The 17,581-nt window shown below is 56.4% G+C and overlaps 1 protein-coding gene and 1 long non-coding RNA gene across 3 annotated transcripts; one reads left to right on the top strand and one right to left on the bottom strand.

The window, feature by feature from the left end:
• Nucleotides 1–3,012: 3,012 nt before the first annotated feature.
• Nucleotides 3,013–8,335, bottom strand: LOC139029857 (uncharacterized). Its single transcript, XR_011482100.1, has 2 exons — nucleotides 8,222–8,335; nucleotides 3,013–4,045 (listed from the first exon to the last, which is right to left on the bottom strand). It is a non-coding gene; the product is annotated as an uncharacterized lncRNA (long non-coding RNA).
• Nucleotides 6,166–13,814, top strand: ERF (ETS2 repressor factor). 2 transcript variants are annotated; one of them, XM_020871154.2, is made up of 4 exons: nucleotides 6,166–6,350; nucleotides 10,794–11,028; nucleotides 11,411–11,526; nucleotides 11,641–13,814. In XM_020871154.2, the coding sequence occupies exons 1-4, from the start codon at nucleotides 6,329–6,331 to the stop codon at nucleotides 12,921–12,923; spliced, it is 1,656 nt and encodes a 551-aa protein (XP_020726813.2). In that variant the 5' UTR covers nucleotides 6,166–6,328; the 3' UTR covers nucleotides 12,924–13,814. The 2 variants fall into 2 exon arrangements, with proteins under 2 accessions (XP_020726813.2, XP_070306902.1); XM_070450801.1 differs by lacking the exon at nucleotides 6,166–6,350 and adding an exon at nucleotides 8,250–9,209 and having other exon boundaries at nucleotides 10,794–10,957.
• Nucleotides 13,815–17,581: the final 3,767 nt, after the last annotated feature.

Raw genomic sequence — 17,581 nt, 5'->3', positions numbered from 1 at the left:
ACTGTCCACAGAGTGGTTCGCCTGAGCCATGGCATTGTCTATGTGGGGACACGTGGTAGGTTACACTGCTATGTAGTATGGTAGGTTACACATATTATGGGGCCACGCTGTTCACGTGAAGACTCCCACTGCTGCTTGAGGTGACCCAGTTTACATGCTTACCTGCACCATAGATGTGAGGTTTACCCCGGGCTGGGAACTGACCCGACTGCTAGAGGAATTCACACAATGTTAAGCAAGTTATGCTGCCTCTGTGGCAGAGCACACTGAAGAGGGAACAAGTCATTTGTACGGAGTGCACCTGGTTTATTTGCTTTCTCACCATCTGTGTGGGGTTCATACTGTTTATGAGGGTTATACTGTCTCTGTGGGGTTTATACCATTTACGTGGGTTGCCCTGCTATATGGGTCCACCCGGTTTACAAAGTTTGAATGGTGCTCAGATCACTTTATGAAGGTGAGCATATCTGGACAAGGCTAATAAGGGCCATGCTGTTTAAACTGGAAATCATACTGTGTTTGAGCATTACAATGTTTATTGGGGCTCTATACTGTCCACGCAAGAGTCATACTGTATATGGGTTTTACATCCGTCACAGACACTCTGTATGGGTTCTGACTGTCACCTTATCCAGCTGTTTTCAAACTCAATTCACTTCAGCAAGTACATATTACCAGCCTACTCTATGACTACAGCCTACGCCATCTATGGCTACAGCCTACTCTTTAACAGTGACCACAGCCATGAAATTAACAGATGCTTGCTCCTTGGAAGGAAAGCTATGACAAGCCAAGACAGTGTGTTAAAAAGCAGAGACATCACTTTGCCGACAAAGGTCTGTATAGTTAAAGCTATGGTTTTTCCAGTAGTCATGTACAGATGTGAGCGTTGGATCATAAAGAAGGCTGAGTGCCAAAGATTTGATGCTTTTGAATTGTGGTGTTGGAGAAGACTCCTGAGAGTCCCTTGGACAGCTAGATCAAACCAGTCCTTTCTAAAGGAAATCAACTCTGAATATTCATTGGAAGGATTGATGCTGAAGCTGGAGCTGTAACACTTTGGCCAGCTGATGCGAAGAGCTGACTCATTGGAAAAGACCCTGATGCTGGGAAATATTGAAGGCAGGAGGAGAAGGGGACAGCAGAGGATGAGATGATTAGACAGCATCACCAACTCAATGGACATTAATTTGAGCAAACTCCAGGACACGGTGGAGGACAGAGGAGCCTGATCTGCTATAGTCTATGAGGTCGCAAAGAGTTAGACATGACTTGGCGACTTAATAACAGCTCTATGACTGACCCTGTTCTAGGCACTGGGTTAAGATTTCGTGCTTCCCATACAGGGGGGTGTGTGCGTTGATCCCTGGTCGGGGAAATAAGATCTCACATGCTGGATGGCACAGCAAAAATATAAAAGGAATCCACAGGATCTAGAAAGGGGCTTCCAATATAATAGTGGTCAGGGACTTCCCTGGAAGTCTAGTGGTTGAGAATCCATGCTTCCACTGCAGGGGGAGTGGGTTCAATCCCTTGTGGGAGAACTGGGATCTTGCATGCCACACAGTGTGGCCAAAGTATATAGATATACATATAGGTATATATCTGGGCTTCCCAGGTGGCGCTAGTGGTAAAGAATCTGTCTGCCAATGCAGGAGATGCAAGAGGCGCAGATTCAATCCTTGGGTCAGGAAGATCCTCTGGAGTAGGAAGTAGCAACCCACTTCAGTATTCTTGCCTGGAAAAATCCCATGGACAGAGAAGCCCAGTGGGCCAGTCCCTGGGGTCACAAAGTGGGACACAACTGAGTACACACAGACAGGTAATTATACATCTATATCTACATAGTGGTCAGGCATAGTACTGGGAAGATGGTGTTTGTTTTTTAATATTTTTAGTTTTATTTTAAAATTTTTGGCCATGCTGCATGACTTGCAGGATCCTAGTTCCCTGACTCGCCCTCAGCGTTGAAAGCTCAGAGTCCTAAACACTGGACCACCAGGGAACTCTTGAGAAGGTGGTTTTGTCATAGAAACCTGAAGGGAATGAGGGACAGAGCTATGCAGACTTCTGGTGGAAAAGCCTTCAAGGCAGATAGAACAGCATGGGCAAAATCCCTGAGGGAGGAATATGCCTGGCAAATTCAAGAAATAGCAAAGAGGCTGGAGTGCACTTGGAGGAAAAATGAAGGGGGGAAGGTGGGAAGTGAGGTCAGGAAGGAAAAAGGGCATCGCAGGCAAGGAGTTGTTAAAGCCTCCCAGGGAGTGGAGGGGCTGATGGAGGGTTTGGGGCAGTGAAGGGGTGTCATTTGGTTGACTGGAGCACTTCCAAGCCGGTGGAGCACAGACTATGGGGATGAGGCAGCAGGGAGGCCAGTGAGGAGGCACCAGACAAGGGCGATGGTGGGGGATGTGTGTGGGGGGAGGGGGACTGAGTCTGAAAAAGCTGAAGGAAGACCTGATGGGAGGAGTTCCCTTCAGACTGGATGTCAGAGAAGAGAAAGGAGTCAACGATGATCCGAGGTATTCTACCTGTGCAACCAGGAAAATGGAGCTGCAATTTCCAGAGACGGGGAAGACTGGGGGCAGGGTCACTTTGGGAGCACTCTAAGAGACTTGGAAAACTTGAGAAATCTAAATGGAGACACCGGTGAGGTGGTTCAGTGTGTGAGATTGGAGTTTGGGGTAGAGTCCTGAGATGGAGACAGAAATTTGGGTGTAATCAGCATAGTATATGGTGTATAAGACCATGGGCCTGGTGGAGATTGTCAAAGGAATGTGTGTAGATGGAGAAGAGAAGAGGACCTAGGACTGAGTCCTTGAGTCCTTCAGCATTTCAAATCAGAGAGACCAGCAAGGGTGATAATCTAACGGGGTTACATTTTCTGTTTGTCAATGGTTACACAGTTTAGGTGGCTTCACTGTCTAAATCAGGGGTCTCCTACCTCTGGGATCTGTCTAATGCCTGATGATCTGGGAGCTGATGTAATAATCACAGAAATAAAGTGCCCAATAAATGTAATGCACTTTTTATTTTTTTAGTTCTATCAGTTTATTGCTACCAACCCATCTCCCTCCACCCTCGTGCACACATGCTCAGTCATGTACCCCCATGGACTGCAGCCCGCCAGGCTCCTCTGTCCATGGACTTTTCCAGGCAAGAATACTGGAGTGGGTTGCCATTCCTTCTCCATGTAATGCGCTTGAATCATTCTGAAACCACCCCCCTCACCCCCATCCATGGAAAAAAATTGTCTTCCATGAAACCCGTCCCTGGTGCCAAAAAGGTTGGGGACCGCTGCTCTAAACAGTGTGGGTGAATCCCACTATTTCTAAGGGAACGACAGTGTTCATAGAGTAGTAGTGGTTCATCGCTGTTCATATAGGTGATGGGCGGGTGATGATTATGATTTTTACCATCCACACGGTTTCCTTTCTAGGCATGACTCTGTGAAGAGTTGTGACTTCTATAGGGGTAGGTTCTGTCCATGCCTTTGCCTGACAACAACAGGATAATTGTTTTATCTGTGTCAGGACAGTAAACTGGAACAAGAACAACTAAGTCCATGGCAATGAGGGGGGGCTCTCCTCACTGTCCAGACAGAGGTGTTTTCTCCACGGAGTGTTACACTGTTCATCCCAGGCACCTCTGAGGTCTGGGAGAGGCTGTGCTTTTTACCAGCCTCAGGAGCATTTGTGAAGGCTTTCTGGGGAGAGTGGGGGCGGGTTGGATTCTTGCCCACTGGAGTTCACATGGTCTTGGTTGCATAGTATGTCTTCAAGGATTGACCAGTGGTGAGAGTTCTCATCACAAGTTCACAACCTCTGGGTGTTTTACACAGTCATTTTGGGGTTCACCATTCCTGGGGGTGGTTTCCAGTGTTCACAAGGCAACTGAACTATCCAACACGGTCCACACTTCCATGGTGCAGTCATGTTATAATATCTGTGGACACATCATTTTCACCAGCGGTTCCCATTCTCTGTGGATGGTTGAAAGTCTCCCCTGAGGCACGCCCACCATCCATGACTGTGTTTCACAGAAACTGTGGGATTGAATTATCCAGCTGAGTCAGGGTAGAATTCTGCCATTAACAGGCAATTTTTCACTGTCCATGCTTGCATGTTTGCTGCCTACAGTTGGAATCTCTAGGCTTACATTGTCCACAGGTTATGCTGATCACTTCTGCTAATGATCACCAGTATTTATTGCCTACTTATCTCAAATCTCTGATTTCTCATAACAACCTAATCATTAATATCCCCATTTTACAGATGATGAAGCTGAGGCTTAAAAAGATCAATTCACTTGCTCTATACAATCTCACTCACATACAGAAAATTGCAGTTTGGGTTGCCACCCTGGTCTCTGTCTTCTGGTGGCAGTATAGAGGTCACTGAGGTTGTAGTATGGATCTATTTTAAACTTGGCATCATCTTTTTCTGAGGGGTGGGGCAGTAAAAGACATAATAAACTATACTGGTTAAGGGTGGTGATTTTGAATTGGATAGACTGGATTTGAACCCTGTTTCTGACAGTTATTGAGCCTTGCTTTATTAATCTGTAAATGGGGATAACAATAGGAATTCCCTTCTTTGGGGTTTTGTGAGGCTTCAATGAGAAGATGTCCAGACAATGCTTGGCCCAGCGCCTGGCACATCATGAGCACTAGCAATTCGGGAGCTGTTATGATAACAATGATGATGGTTATTATTGCTGGACCACACTGCTCCCAGAGGGTTACAATATCCGTGGGGGAGCTGCACTGTCCGTAGGCAAGGTTACATAATTCCCCAAGGGGGTGATGCTTCCTGGGAGGCCTTGGTCTCCCCAAGGAAGAGGCCTGAGACCTCTGAGGCACTGCTTAGGGACTGCCCTAAGGCCTCTAGGAACCCACCAACAGAGGGTGGGCTTGAAGCCCTAAGCACCCAGAGCCTAACCCTTCAGGACTTCCCTCTCTGTAGCCTGTTCACTGCTCCCTATCTTTTTGGTTTCACTCTCTCTGAGCATCTCCTCCCCACCCCCCTTCCTCTCCTTTGGTACCTCAGAGTCTTCTCTGAGATTGTTTCCAGGATCAGCCTGTGAATGTAACTGCTATTTGCCCTCTGCTGTTGGCCATCTGATCATTGCTGATTTCCTGTTTCCCGAAGCCTCAGGCTCCATCCATTCCTCCCAGCTGCAGAGAACAGACTTAACACATCCCTACGCACTGGCTTTCATCCTTAAGCCCTGCCTTCCTCTCTCCTGGCGACCCCCTAGTGTCCCGTGGGAACACATTTGTTCAGACTTTGGTCACCCCCTCGCATCCTGGCTCCACCCCCGGAACCCCCCTGCCCTGGAGGTGGAAGTGGGGGTACCTCCGGCGCCAGCCGTGTTCCCAAGACAGCTGCAGTCTGGGGATGGGGGGGGCGGCTCTTGCGTGCTTTCTCTCTGGTCACTTCCTCCCCAGATGGGACTGGGGCTATCTGGAAGGCCAAGACCCTATCCCTGGAGGAGCGGAGGAGGCATCCGCCTCCCCATTTCCGACGCTGGGAAATGCTTCCCACCCATTCCACCCCGCCCCTGGACAGCTGCCCCCAGTCAGGCTCAGGATTGGGGGGGGGCACATGGTAAGGTCAGCCTGGGAAATGTTGTGGTCTGGATCATCCTCTCAGGTCTTGACCCGACCCCCCCTCACCCCCCGCAGAGAAAGTTCTGCCTCTTCCGAAAAGGTCCATAGTCCTCACAAAAGTTTCTGACACTTAGCATAAGGTACCCCCAAACCCCTCTTACAGGTTTCCAAAGAAAATGTGGACCCCGCAGTGGGCAGGAGAGGAGGAGGAGGGGCGGCAGGTCGCGGATCCTGAGGACTTAAAGTTATCTTCAGACTTGGCGCCTCAGAGAAAGGTCATGACCCCCAGGACCCCATCCTATCCCAGCCCCTCCTTCTCTCCTCCCCCGTCGCGCGGCCCCTTTAAGCCTAGAGCCGGCCGGTCCTCAGTGGCTGCGCGCCGGCGTGTGTGTGTGTGTGTGTGTGTATGTGTGTGTGTGCGCGCGCGCGTGTGTATGTATGTGTGCCTGTGTGTGTCTGTGTGAGTGCGCGGGGAGGGGGCGGGCACAGTGTCTCCATGGCGACGCGGCGGTGACGTCGCCGGCCGGGGGGCGTGGGCGTCCCGGCCCCGGAGTGCGATATTAACCCGGGAGGCGGCGGCGGGGAGGGGAGAGGCTCTGAGAGGCGAGGCCGGGTGAATCGGCGAGGGCGGCCCGACGTGCTCGGGACGGGACGGGGCAGCGCGGGCGCCGGGAGCTGCGGCCCGGAGTCGGGGCGCCTCGCCCCGGGCCCCCCAGCATGAAGACCCCGGCGGACACAGGTGGGGGCGGGGGCAGCACGTGTGGGGGAGACTTGTTGCCCCGGGAAACCAGGCGGAGAAACTTTGGGGGGCTGAAGGGTTCTGGGGGAGCCCGAGTGATCCCCAGTTGCGGGGGACCCCCAAGCACTCGAGACCTGTTGCTTCTTGCGGTGCGAGCGGGGGTGTGCACCGGGCCCCCAATTCCTGGTTCTGGACGCAGTGGTTGGGTGCTGCGAATCCTGGTTCTTTCCTTGCCTGGACCTCAAAACCTGGGCTCTCCCTGACACCCGGGATCACGGGGGTGGCTGGGTTCCTCCCAGCCGCTCTGTCACGTTGCACTCTGGGGGCCGGGACGTGTGCGGGGTGTGTGTGGGGGGGGCGCTGTCCACAGGGCCCGCTATTCCCGGTTCGGCGCTGCACGGTCCGGCCCGTGACCTTCACCGCGATGCGTGCCCCGCACCGGCTTAGAGGGGGATACGGGATGGCCTCGAGGAGGAGGGCGTGAGTGGGGAGCCCGGGACTCGGGGTCCAGGCTGCACCGCCCCTCCCCCGCCCGTCTCCGCCGGCTCCTCGCTCCCCCGCCCGCGCCGAGTCGCAAAGTTCCAAAGCGCAGCCCGAACGTTCGAAAAAGGAACTTTTTGTTTCCGACCTTAGAACGCGCGGCTTTAAGGTCGCTCCGGAGAGACCTGGGAACCCTCCTCCCTCGCCGCCGGGGACCTGGGGTTGAGGAGGGTGGGGAAGGTGGGGGGGACGCGGAGGCTCCCCCCCTCGCCCCCCCTCCCTCATCCAGCCCTTCTCTTTCAACCGGCCGTCTCTTCCCTCCGCCCCCCTCTTCCCCGCCAACTTGCTCCTCCTTAAGGGACCAAGGTTCCCCTCCCCCTCCCTCGGTCGGCGGGCGGGGGGCAGCAGGATTAACCCCCCCCCCCCCCCACTCGGACTTTCCCCCTTCCCCTCCCCCGCCGCCCCCGGGCTCTCGCAGGCTGGACTTTGCGCCCGGGCGCGCTGGGGGAGGGGTCCCAGCCGCCCCCTGCCCGTCTACCCCGTCGGAATCCGGCCCGGGGCGGGGACGGGGGAGGGGGAAGGGGGCCGGGCGCCGCTGTTCAAACTTGTTTCCTTCCCCCGGCGGCGGCCGCGGCTAGGGCTCCTGTGTGCGGGTGTGTGCCCCGACCGGCCCACCCACCCCGCCCCCCCTCGCTGGGCGGGTGGGGGCGGCTCTTAAAGGGCTCCGAGCCGGGCTCCGGCGCCTGGGGATTGGGGGCCGAGGAGGGGGCTGGGTGTAGGCAGGGGCTCGGAGTGCAGTAGGGTCAGTCACGTGCGTCCCACATACTCTCTGGCTCCCAAAGGCTCCAGGGCCGCTGGGCCTCGGGGGCAGCCGGAGCCTCCCCTCGCCGGAGGAGGGGGCCGAGGGACCCAGACAACCCCGCCTCATCTTCGCTCCCTGCTACGGGCCTTCGCCTGGTGGGACCGGCTGGGCCGCTCCCCTATCCCAGTCTTGGGGCCGCGCCGTGTGTGGGTTCTCTGGCTGGGGGAAGGGGCGGGAGCCTTTTCTGGCCTCCCGATGGGTCCATGGGTCCATCTGACTCCTGGCTGGCCGCTGCGCGCCCCTCCATCCGATCCTCCATCCCGGCCCCTCTCTCCTCTGCCGCGGCTGTTTCCCACTTCCTGTTTTCTTCCCGGCCCTGGCGCCACCGAGGGCTGCCTGGAGTGGGGGAGGTGGTGGGGCCCCCCAGGAGGCCGGCGTGTTCTTCCTCTACCACTGCCCCTCCCTTCCGACCCCCATAGTCCTTTCGAAAAAAGTTTGGGCAGTTAAGGTGAATTTGAGGGGTACCCGAGAATTCTGCCCCCCCCCCCCCCCCCGCAGGTTTCCACAGTCTGTCTGGGAGATTCCCTACCCCGCCTATGTGGGATCCAGGTGTGTCTTCTGGGACCCCGCCATCCCAGCCCTTCCCGTCTGCTGCCTCTTCTCCACCCTGTCTGCCAACGTCCTCAGCTCTTCTCTCAGTGTCCGCTGCTCTGTCTCTGCCTCACTGTCCCCCCCCACCCCCCACCGCCCCTGTGCTCCAGAGGTCCTGCATCCCCAGGCTTTCTTGGTGTAGGCCGGGTGGTTCCCTGTTTTAAGCACGTGGACTCATACACAACACACACTCACACATGCTCCCCTTGCCCGTGCCTGGCTCCTGGCTCCAGAGCCTGGGGAACAGAGCCCCATTGAGACACCCTGACGTCACCCCCCATCTTCCTTCTCCCCCCAAAGCTGGGAACAGGCCCTCATGTATGCCGTGTCCGATGAGGAAAGCTGGCTTTGGGGTTGGCCTGGGAATGGGGAGGGTCGCTGCCATGAGTGGGAGCCAGAGTTCTGGCCCAGGAGCGAGGTTGTTCAGGGAGGGGGCTTAACTAAGGGGGCCTGGGTCAGCCCCCGGAATGCAGCTTGAGGCCTTTCCAGAGCCCCCCACCTCCCTTCTGAGTTCCCTTTGTGTTGCATGTAGTCTCTCTCACTCCTTCTCTTCTGCAAAGTTTATTTTTAGCCTCCTGCTCCCCCGCTCCCAGGACTGTCGCTGCACACACGTTGCCTGGTTACCGGGACAAGGAGGCTGGGGCGGGTGGGCTGGGAAGGGTGGCTTTAATTTTGGGGGGAGGGTGGAAATCAGTACACCCTCCCAACCCTAGACTGATGTCTCAGGGGCTTCGGCCCCCACCCCGAGTCCAAGAGCCAAATTGGGGCTTGTTGGGGGTGGGGGCGGGGGTGTAAAGCTTGGTGCCATGAAGGGAGACAGGAGTTTTTTGGAGAAGGTTGGTGGATACATGAAGCGGGCGGTCTCTTGGGTTCCCAAGAGCCTCTGGGCCCTGAACAAGACCGTCAGACCTGGGTTCTCTAGCAGGGTGAGGATCAAGGGGTGAACACCTGGATTCTCAAGAGAGGGATGGGGCTGTGGATGCTGGGGTCTGTGGAAGGTGCTGTCAGGGCCTGTCACTTGTGAATGGAGCAGGAACTGCCGGTACAGGACCCTGAGTCTGTGACACCCTGAGGTCATATGGTCATATCCCTGGAGCCCTGAGGGACTGACTGGAGGCTGGGATTTCTGAATGGGGCAGGGACCAGGTGGGGAATGCTGGCCATCCCAGTCTGCCCAAGGCCAGGGGTCAGGGATTAGAGTCAACTCTGATTTAGAGGGAGTGGTCCCTTTGGCACCAGGAGCTGCTGATCCCTGGCGTCCCCATGGGGAAGGCTCCCCTGTTGGATTCCAGACTTGGGTGGGGACTTTCAGGGAGGTTCCATGTTGCCTCAGGTTGGGTTGGTACCTGCTTCAGCTGGGGTTTGAGCCAGGACCATGGGAAGAAGGCTGACCCTTGCAGCCTGACTGGGACTTGGGACCCGCCCATCCTTAGCTGTCCACCTTGGCCTTCTCCCTCTAGTGGCACCAGGGCTCCTGTCCTGCCTCCCCCCGCTTCTTCTCTTCCTCCCTTTTCCCTCCTCCCACCCCTCCATTACCGGCTGCCTAGTGCTGAATTATTGATGGCCCCTGATTACCCGGGGGTTTGGGAAATGACAACAACCGCAGCCCCCCCTAACTCCCCCCCCATCAGGCTGCCCACCCCCTCTAGGGACCAACCAGCCCACCACCAACCTCTACCCAAGGTTAATGCTGGGGGCGGGTAGGTAGGTGGGCAGGGAAGACGCTGAAGATGAGAAGGCAGAAGGGGGAACGGGTTGCAGCGAGCGATGCCTGTTCAGTGTTGAGGCCCTCCAGCCAGGTTGGGTCCATGTGCCCGGGTCTGGGTAGGGCAGTGCAGCACAGAGGGTCCTGGGCTTGATGGGGGGGCGCTCTCTCAGACAGTCTGGGTTTCACTCTCCAGGGAAGACAGAAGCCTCTGTGTGTGCAAGCGCTGACCTCATCGTCAACCAGCCACCCCACCCCTCCTGGTCCTTTTAAGAAAAAAAAAAAAAGCCTTCTCTTGGGGGCCTAGGGTGGGAGTAAGGGCTCCGGTAGATCTTGGGAGGGAAACAGTGTATGTTCCTAGGAGGGGAACAGAGGAGGTGGTGGGGGCAGGGGGTGTGGTAATGACTGACCCTGAATGGGAGTGAGGGTGGGCTGGGGGTGGCTAGCCCCAACCCGTCTGGCCACGTGTGCCCCTTCCTGCTCCTCCCCCACTGGCAGCCCTGCCCGCCGGCCTGGCTTGGTGCCTGGCCCCCTGGCACTGGCCCCGGGACCCGCCGCCGACGGTTTCCTGTTTCTCCCGGTGTCGCTGGAGCAGGCTCCAGCTTCCCCTCCCCCCAGCTCCTGTCTAGCCCCCCTCACACACACAGACACACACTGTCTCCCTCTAACCAGGTCTTGGCTTGGCAGAGGGGAGACGGGTTTCCCCATGGTAAGGGCGGGGCTAGGAGGTGGACCCTGGGATGGGCCCCAGGGCCCCGGACTTGGCGCCCTGACCCAGGGCCGCTCCCCTGCCTCCCGTCCCCAGGCTTTGCCTTCCCGGATTGGGCCTACAAGCCAGAGTCATCCCCCGGCTCCAGGCAGATCCAGCTGTGGCACTTTATCTTGGAGCTGCTGCGGAAGGAGGAGTACCAGGGTGTCATCGCCTGGCAGGGGGACTACGGAGAGTTTGTCATCAAGGACCCCGATGAGGTGGCTCGGCTCTGGGGGGTCCGCAAGTGCAAGCCCCAGATGAACTATGACAAGCTGAGCCGGGCTCTGCGGTGAGGAGGGCAGAGGCCCCAGGGCAGACGTGGACAGCTCCCCCACACACACCGGTTGGGAGCCCCCTGGCCCGTGGGAATAGGCATTGGGTTTGACTCTGGCTGTGCCACATGGTAGCTGTGTGACCTCGGACCAAGTCCTAACCCCTCTGAGCCCACGTGTCACACCGAGGCGAGAATGTGGTCATGGATGGAGCCTGTAGTCTGACCCCAGAACTAAGGGGAGAACTGGTCCCCCACTCTCTGGACCTTGATTCCTCTCGTGTGGCCCACGTTCTTCAGTCACCCTTAGCGAGCAGCACTAATACGGGTCAAGGTTTGGGTTCTAGATTCGGGTCCCCTGTGACTGACCCTCTGATGAACGGTGTTTTTGTACCCCCAGCTATTACTACAACAAACGCATTCTGCACAAGACCAAGGGGAAACGGTTCACCTACAAGTTCAACTTCAACAAACTGGTGCTGGTTAATTATCCTTTCATCGACGTGGGCTTGGCTGGTGAGTACCAGGGCTTGTGGATACGGCCTCAGAGGGAGAGCAGGGTCTTCCTGAAAGTCCAGGTGAAGCAGAGCAGGGAGGGGCCTTGACATCATGTCTTCCCTCTCCTGTCAGGGGGTGCGGTGCCCCAGAGCGCCCCGCCAGTGCCGACAGGCGGCAGCCACTTCCGCTTTCCTCCCTCGACGCCCTCCGAGGTGCTGTCTCCCACCGAGGACCCCCGCTCACCGCCGGCCTGCTCTTCATCATCGTCATCCCTCTTCTCAGCTGTGGTGGCCCGGCGCCTGGGCCGGGGCTCGGTCAGTGACTGTAGCGATGGCACGTCAGAGCTCGAAGAGCCCCTGGGAGAGGACCCCCGGGCCCGACCGCCCGGCCCCCCGGAGCTGGGTGCCTTCCGTGGGCCCCCGCTGGCCCGCCTGCCCCACGACCCTGGTGTCTTCCGTGTCTACCCCCGGCCCCGGGGTGGCCCTGAGCCCCTCAGTCCTTTCCCCGTGTCGCCTCTAGCTGGGCCTGGCTCTCTGCTGCCCCCACAGCTCTCCCCGGCTCTGCCTATGACCCCGACCCACCTGGCCTACACCCCGTCCCCCACGCTGAGCCCTATGTATCCCGGAGGTGGCGGGGGCCCCAGCGGCTCAGGGGGAGGCTCCCACTTCTCCTTCAGCCCCGAGGACATGAAACGGTACCTGCAGGCCCACACCCAAAGCGTCTACAACTACCACCTCAGCCCCCGCGCCTTCCTGCACTACCCTGGGCTGGTGGTGCCACAGCCCCAGCGCCCCGACAAGTGCCCGCTGCCGCCCATGGCCCCTGAGACCCCACCGGTCCCCTCCTCGGCCTCGTCCTCCTCTTCCTCCTCTCCATTCAAGTTTAAGCTCCAGCCGCCCCCCCTGGGACGCCGGCAGCGGGCTGCTGGGGAGAAGGCCCCAACGGGAGCTGACAAGGGCGGCGGCCTGGCCCTCAGCGGCGGTGCAGGCGGGCTGGCCGAGGGGGCTGGGGCTCTGGCCCCGCCACCGCCGCCGCCGCAGATCAAGGTGGAACCAATCTCCGAAGGCGAGTCGGAGGAGGTGGAGGTGACTGACATCAGCGACGAGGATGAAGAAGACGGGGAGGTGTTCAAGACACCTCGTGTGCCACCTGCACCCCCAAAGCCTGATCCGGGCGAGGCGCCCGGGGTCGCCCAGTGCATGCCTCTCAAGCTGCGCTTTAAACGCCGCTGGAGTGAAGACTGTCGCCTCGAAGGGGGTGGGGGCCCTGCTGGGGGCCTTGAGGATGAGGGTGAGGACAAGAAGGTGCGTGGGGAGGGGCCTGGGGAGGCTGGGGGCCCCCTCACCCCAAGGCGGGTGAGCTCTGACCTCCAGCACGCTACAGCCCAGCTCTCTCTGGAGCATCGAGATTCCTGAGGGCTGTGGGCAGGGGACCCCCGTTCCCTCCACCCCCCATGCCTCTTTTGCTGCCTTAACCCCCCATTTCCCGGAGGTGAGGGCAGCTTTTTAGTCTTGCTCCGCCGCCGCCTCTTTCCCCTCCCCCATGTTTTGTATAAAACTTTTAATTTCTTTTTTTTTTTTTAAATGGTGAGGGTGGGTGGGTGCCCAGGGTTGGGGGGCCGTCCCCTGTCCCTGTGGGTTTCTAAGCTCCGGGCAAAGTGGTGGGGGTGGGAGGGAGGGGGGAGTTAAGGGGGCCACCTCCATTCTGGGGAATTTATATTTGAACTGAGGCTCCGGCCTCAAAGCCCAGGAACTTTTTTTATTACAATCGTTTAGGAAGTAAAGCCTTGTCTCCCTCCCTGTCCTTTGCCTCCTGTACCTCTCCTTATCCATCCCCGGCGTCCTCAGCCCCAGTCCTGCCTTCCCCGCCCCTCCAGGGGCCGTGAGTGCCTGGGTTTCTCATAGCCCCACAGGGTTGCAGCAGAGGAGGGAGGGACATTTTATGATGAACCAAAAATTCCGTGTTGGGGGGGGTGGGGGCAGAGGAGGGTGAGGGGTGCCGCCCATAGGCCACAAATCTCTACAAGTGCCTGCTACCCCTCTCCTGGTCCCCACCCCAGTGCCAGTCCAACCCCTTCACCCCCCAGCTGCTCCTAGGACTTGCCCCATAGGCAGGCGGGTGGGGAAGGGGGTGCCCTGAAACCAAACTGGAAGCCCCCTCTGCCTCCCAGCTGGGGCCCCTGGGGTGGGGGTCTGTGGTCAAGCCTTATTCTGTATTGGGGATGGAGGGTGGGTGGGGAGGGAAGTCGGGGGCTGCTGGAGAATGTATTCAAAACAATAAAAACTTTGGACCTTTGGATGCAGTGATCTGAGTGTTGCGTGCAGCCATTTCAGGGCCACATCCTTTGGTTCTTGGACCGGGGCCCTGAGTGGATCCATGGCCAGAGGGCCTAACCCCATCTGAGAGGGTCAAGTCCAGGCCTGGAAAATGAACTCTTGACCTTGGGGGGCACTAAACCTCTGGGCCTGGTGATGAAGGTCTCGGGCATTCTCTGGCCCTCTGACTGTCCCCCTCTTTGGTGGGGATCCACTCTTCTTGGGAGCACTTTTCGGCTCTTGAACACCAGGCTATGGCCCTTATTCTTCCTGAAATGCCTCTCTTCTCTGTGAATCCCTGTTCATTTCTCCAGGCTCTGGTGAAGTCCTGGCACTCCTGCACTACCTGTGGTGTTCTCTCACACGTCAGCTCTTAGAGGTGCTTGAGTTATCTGGGAGTCCTTTGGTGACAGGCCTGCAGTGTCTTGCAATGTAGATCTTTCAAGGCACTTTGGAGATCTTCCCATCAACCCATGGGAGCACTCCGCTTGTAAATTAAGAAGAGACTGGCTTAATTGCAGTTGCTGTTCACCTACTGTGTGCCAGGTACTTAGGAGCTAGAGTTCTTTATCTCCAACATTCAGCAAGGTGGGAGCAAGCGGCTCACTTTAATGACTTGCCCAAGGCCTTAAGCCCAACTGGGACTTTAATGAAGTCTGTCTCTGAAATACCTGTTCTTTCAACAACTCAATTCTCCTAAAGCCAGGATGGTTGGATCTAGACCAGGATCTCAAGTTTCTAAGATCTGACAGGAGAGGTCATAAAGCCAGAAGCCCAAGTTGGAGAGCTTGAATCAGAGATGAAAGAATCAGGAGGAGGTATCCAAGCTGGAGGTTCTTTTATTTTAGTTTTTTTTTTTTTTTTTTTCTGGAGGTTATTTTAGACAGCACAACCCATCCAGTGCAGGTGAGGTGCCTGAGGCCCAGAGAGGGAAAGTTTTCCAGAGGCCACACAGCTGCTAAGAGAATTGAGGGCTCCGGGCTTGCATGGCTTCACCATGAAACCCCACCCTGTGCAACTCTGGGGGAAGGAACTGGAAACTCCTACCCACTCTCATTTCAGCCTCATTTCAAGTCAGCCCCAAGTGGGTGGTCCCTGATGATGCCCGTTGGCAATGAAGAAAGGATCCAGGGCTGGGGTAGTGTGAGGCTCCTGTGGAGGCCTGCAGGCAACTGCTCCCTCTCCTGGGTGATGTAAGTCACTCCCTTGGGGTGGGGGCCACTGGGCTATTTCTGGAAGTAGGGATGAGGCATGTCTCCTGGCAACATAGATGCAGCTAAGTTGGTGGTGGTGTGATGGAGAAAGGGGGATGTCATCACTGAGGTAGGAGGGAGGACCCTGACTAGTAGTCTCAGCACCTGATTCTAGTGCCTTCCAAGCACCTCTAAACTGGATCTAACATGCAGTCAAAGGCACTCAGCCTCAGAACCCCTCTCCAGGTCAGGCCACAGCCCAACCAGATTTCTTCCCCCAAATTCTGGCTGAGTGGGATGTCACAGGTGGCCTCTGGTCTTGAAAACTCCAGCAGCTCCTCTCATCTTTAAAGTGGCCCATCTAAATCTATTCAGTTTCTGCAAGGTCATACCCCTGCTCCCTTCCACATCCTCCAGGATCTCTGATACCAAGTAAAAGCTCTTTATAGATCTCAAGACACTTCCATCAATTAATTCATATGATCAGAGACCCTCTCCTTACCTATAATCCCCAGCACTCCCTCAGTCCCCAGAAATTCCTTTCTTAGGCTTCTCAACCATCCCTCACTTCTTCAGGTCCCTCAGAAATACCCTCAGTCACCATCAGTTTCTCACAGTCTCCCACAGACCTTTTACAGACACCTCAAGTCCTTTCTGACTTCACTTCTCTCTAGGAAGATCATTTTACCTCTTCACTCCTCAGAGCACCTCTAGACACCCAGAGGCCCCTCGTAGCCACTTACAACCCGCTCTAGCACCCCTCAACAAATGCTCTCATCTTGTACAGACATTCGGATAAGATTCCTTCAGACTGATTCCCTCAGACTCCCACGGACCCCAATATCCTCTGGCGGTTGCCCAGGCGCGGTCCACTCCGCACGTCCCACGGGTTCTGGCCGTTAAGTAACCCCTGCTATTCCGCCCTGTACTCCTGCCCTTGTAAGCCTTCTTGGTCCAGGTTAGGATTCCCCAGGATTTGGGGCTTGAGTCAGATTTTCGCTTTTGGACTCCGAGCCGCCGTCAGAGGGCAGCAGGAATTGTTTGCCTGAGGAACTACTACAACTCCCAGAAGTACCCTCTCTAGACCGTGCGTGATGTAGCCGCATTCATTAAGAGAGCGGAAGTGTGACTGTGCTTTGCCTTCTGGTTAATGTAGTACGAAAGGCTTCAGAGCTACTATCCGTCCTGCCCCAGGAGTTTGTGTCCGCTGGGAATTGCACTCAGCTACAGCGTGGACGAGACTTTTTTCAAAGGGCAAGGCAATTAGAGTGATCACAGGATCTGATTACAGTGAAGCCTAGAACTCCATTTCCCGTCATTCCACGAGGCAGGAGAAGAGGAGGGTGACTTCATTTCAGTTACAAATACTTCCGGAACACACACATTCACATGAACTCTTATTTCCCAGCACACACTGACATGAGCTGTGCACACACACACACTCTCAAAACGAACTCCCTTTCTCAGCGCGCTTTGGACTACCGTCCTTCCGGGTATTAATGAATAAGTGGGGGCAACATAATGCGAGCACAAACCGCGAGGCTACTCCTAGCAGTTGGCTTCCTTCTTTTGGGCCTTCCAGGATCCTGTAATTTAGGAAGGCTGAGGATTCAAAAAGCTTAATGGGATGTTCAAGATAAATTGTGTTTCCATTTCTTTCCACCTTCAGTTCAGCCTCCTGGTGCAACCTACATTGTTAGGAAAAGCTAGACAACATCCGAAGACTGTATTGTGAAAATCCACCGGAAACTTTCTTTCCTAAATCGTTGGCGGGGAGGGTTTTCCTTCCGGATTTGTGGAAATTTGGGAGTGTTTGCACTCCATTTTCCAGTAGTCCCTGATCCACTTCGGCTCTTTCTTGGGACCTGGCGTCAGGAGAGGAGGCGTTGAAACTTTCTGCAGTCTCTCCTAGGCGACTGTCTTTCCCCTTTAGCTCACGCTCTTTCCGGCAAGCCTCAGCTGTCTTCTCACAAAGGGTCGGGATCCGGTCTGGAGTATTCCCCAGCATGCTTCAGGGATTATGGTAGACCCCGCCCCCTCAGTCAATGGTAAGGCCGCCTTGAACTCCATTTCCCAGAAGACACAAGGCTCGCTGTAGCAACTACTCTGAAGCCTCGGTGTTGACTACATTTCCCAGCAGGGATTGCGGCCCAGCGAACGAGGGTGGAGGAATGCTCTGCCTTTCCATTTCCTAGCCTATCTCCGGAACTGCAATATCCACTTGGGGTTTAGGAATCACATGGGACTCCATTTCCCAGCGTGCTTTGGAAGTAGCTTTATACCTGCAATGCGGTGAGGGCGTGGCGACGACTACATTTCCCGGCTTGCATCACAGCCCGATAGCGGCGGGTCCACCTGCTCCGACTCAATTTCCCAGGGTGCACTTGGCTCCAGTCGGCATACAACCAATAAACTAAGTGAACGCTTGGACTCCGTTTCCCGGAGTGCATCGGGCCTATACAGCTCCCTGATGGAGTTGCCTGAGACTACATTTCTGAGGCACACCTAGAGGCACGCGGTTGCCGCAATGGAGTGAGTGTGCGACTCTGACTCTACTTCAGAAAG

The sequence above is a fragment of the Odocoileus virginianus genome, chromosome 20, assembly GCF_023699985.2.
Source record: "Odocoileus virginianus isolate 20LAN1187 ecotype Illinois chromosome 20, Ovbor_1.2, whole genome shotgun sequence".
Taxonomy (NCBI): domain Eukaryota; kingdom Metazoa; phylum Chordata; class Mammalia; order Artiodactyla; family Cervidae; genus Odocoileus; species Odocoileus virginianus.
This window is presented reverse-complemented; position numbering and strand designations above follow the sequence as displayed.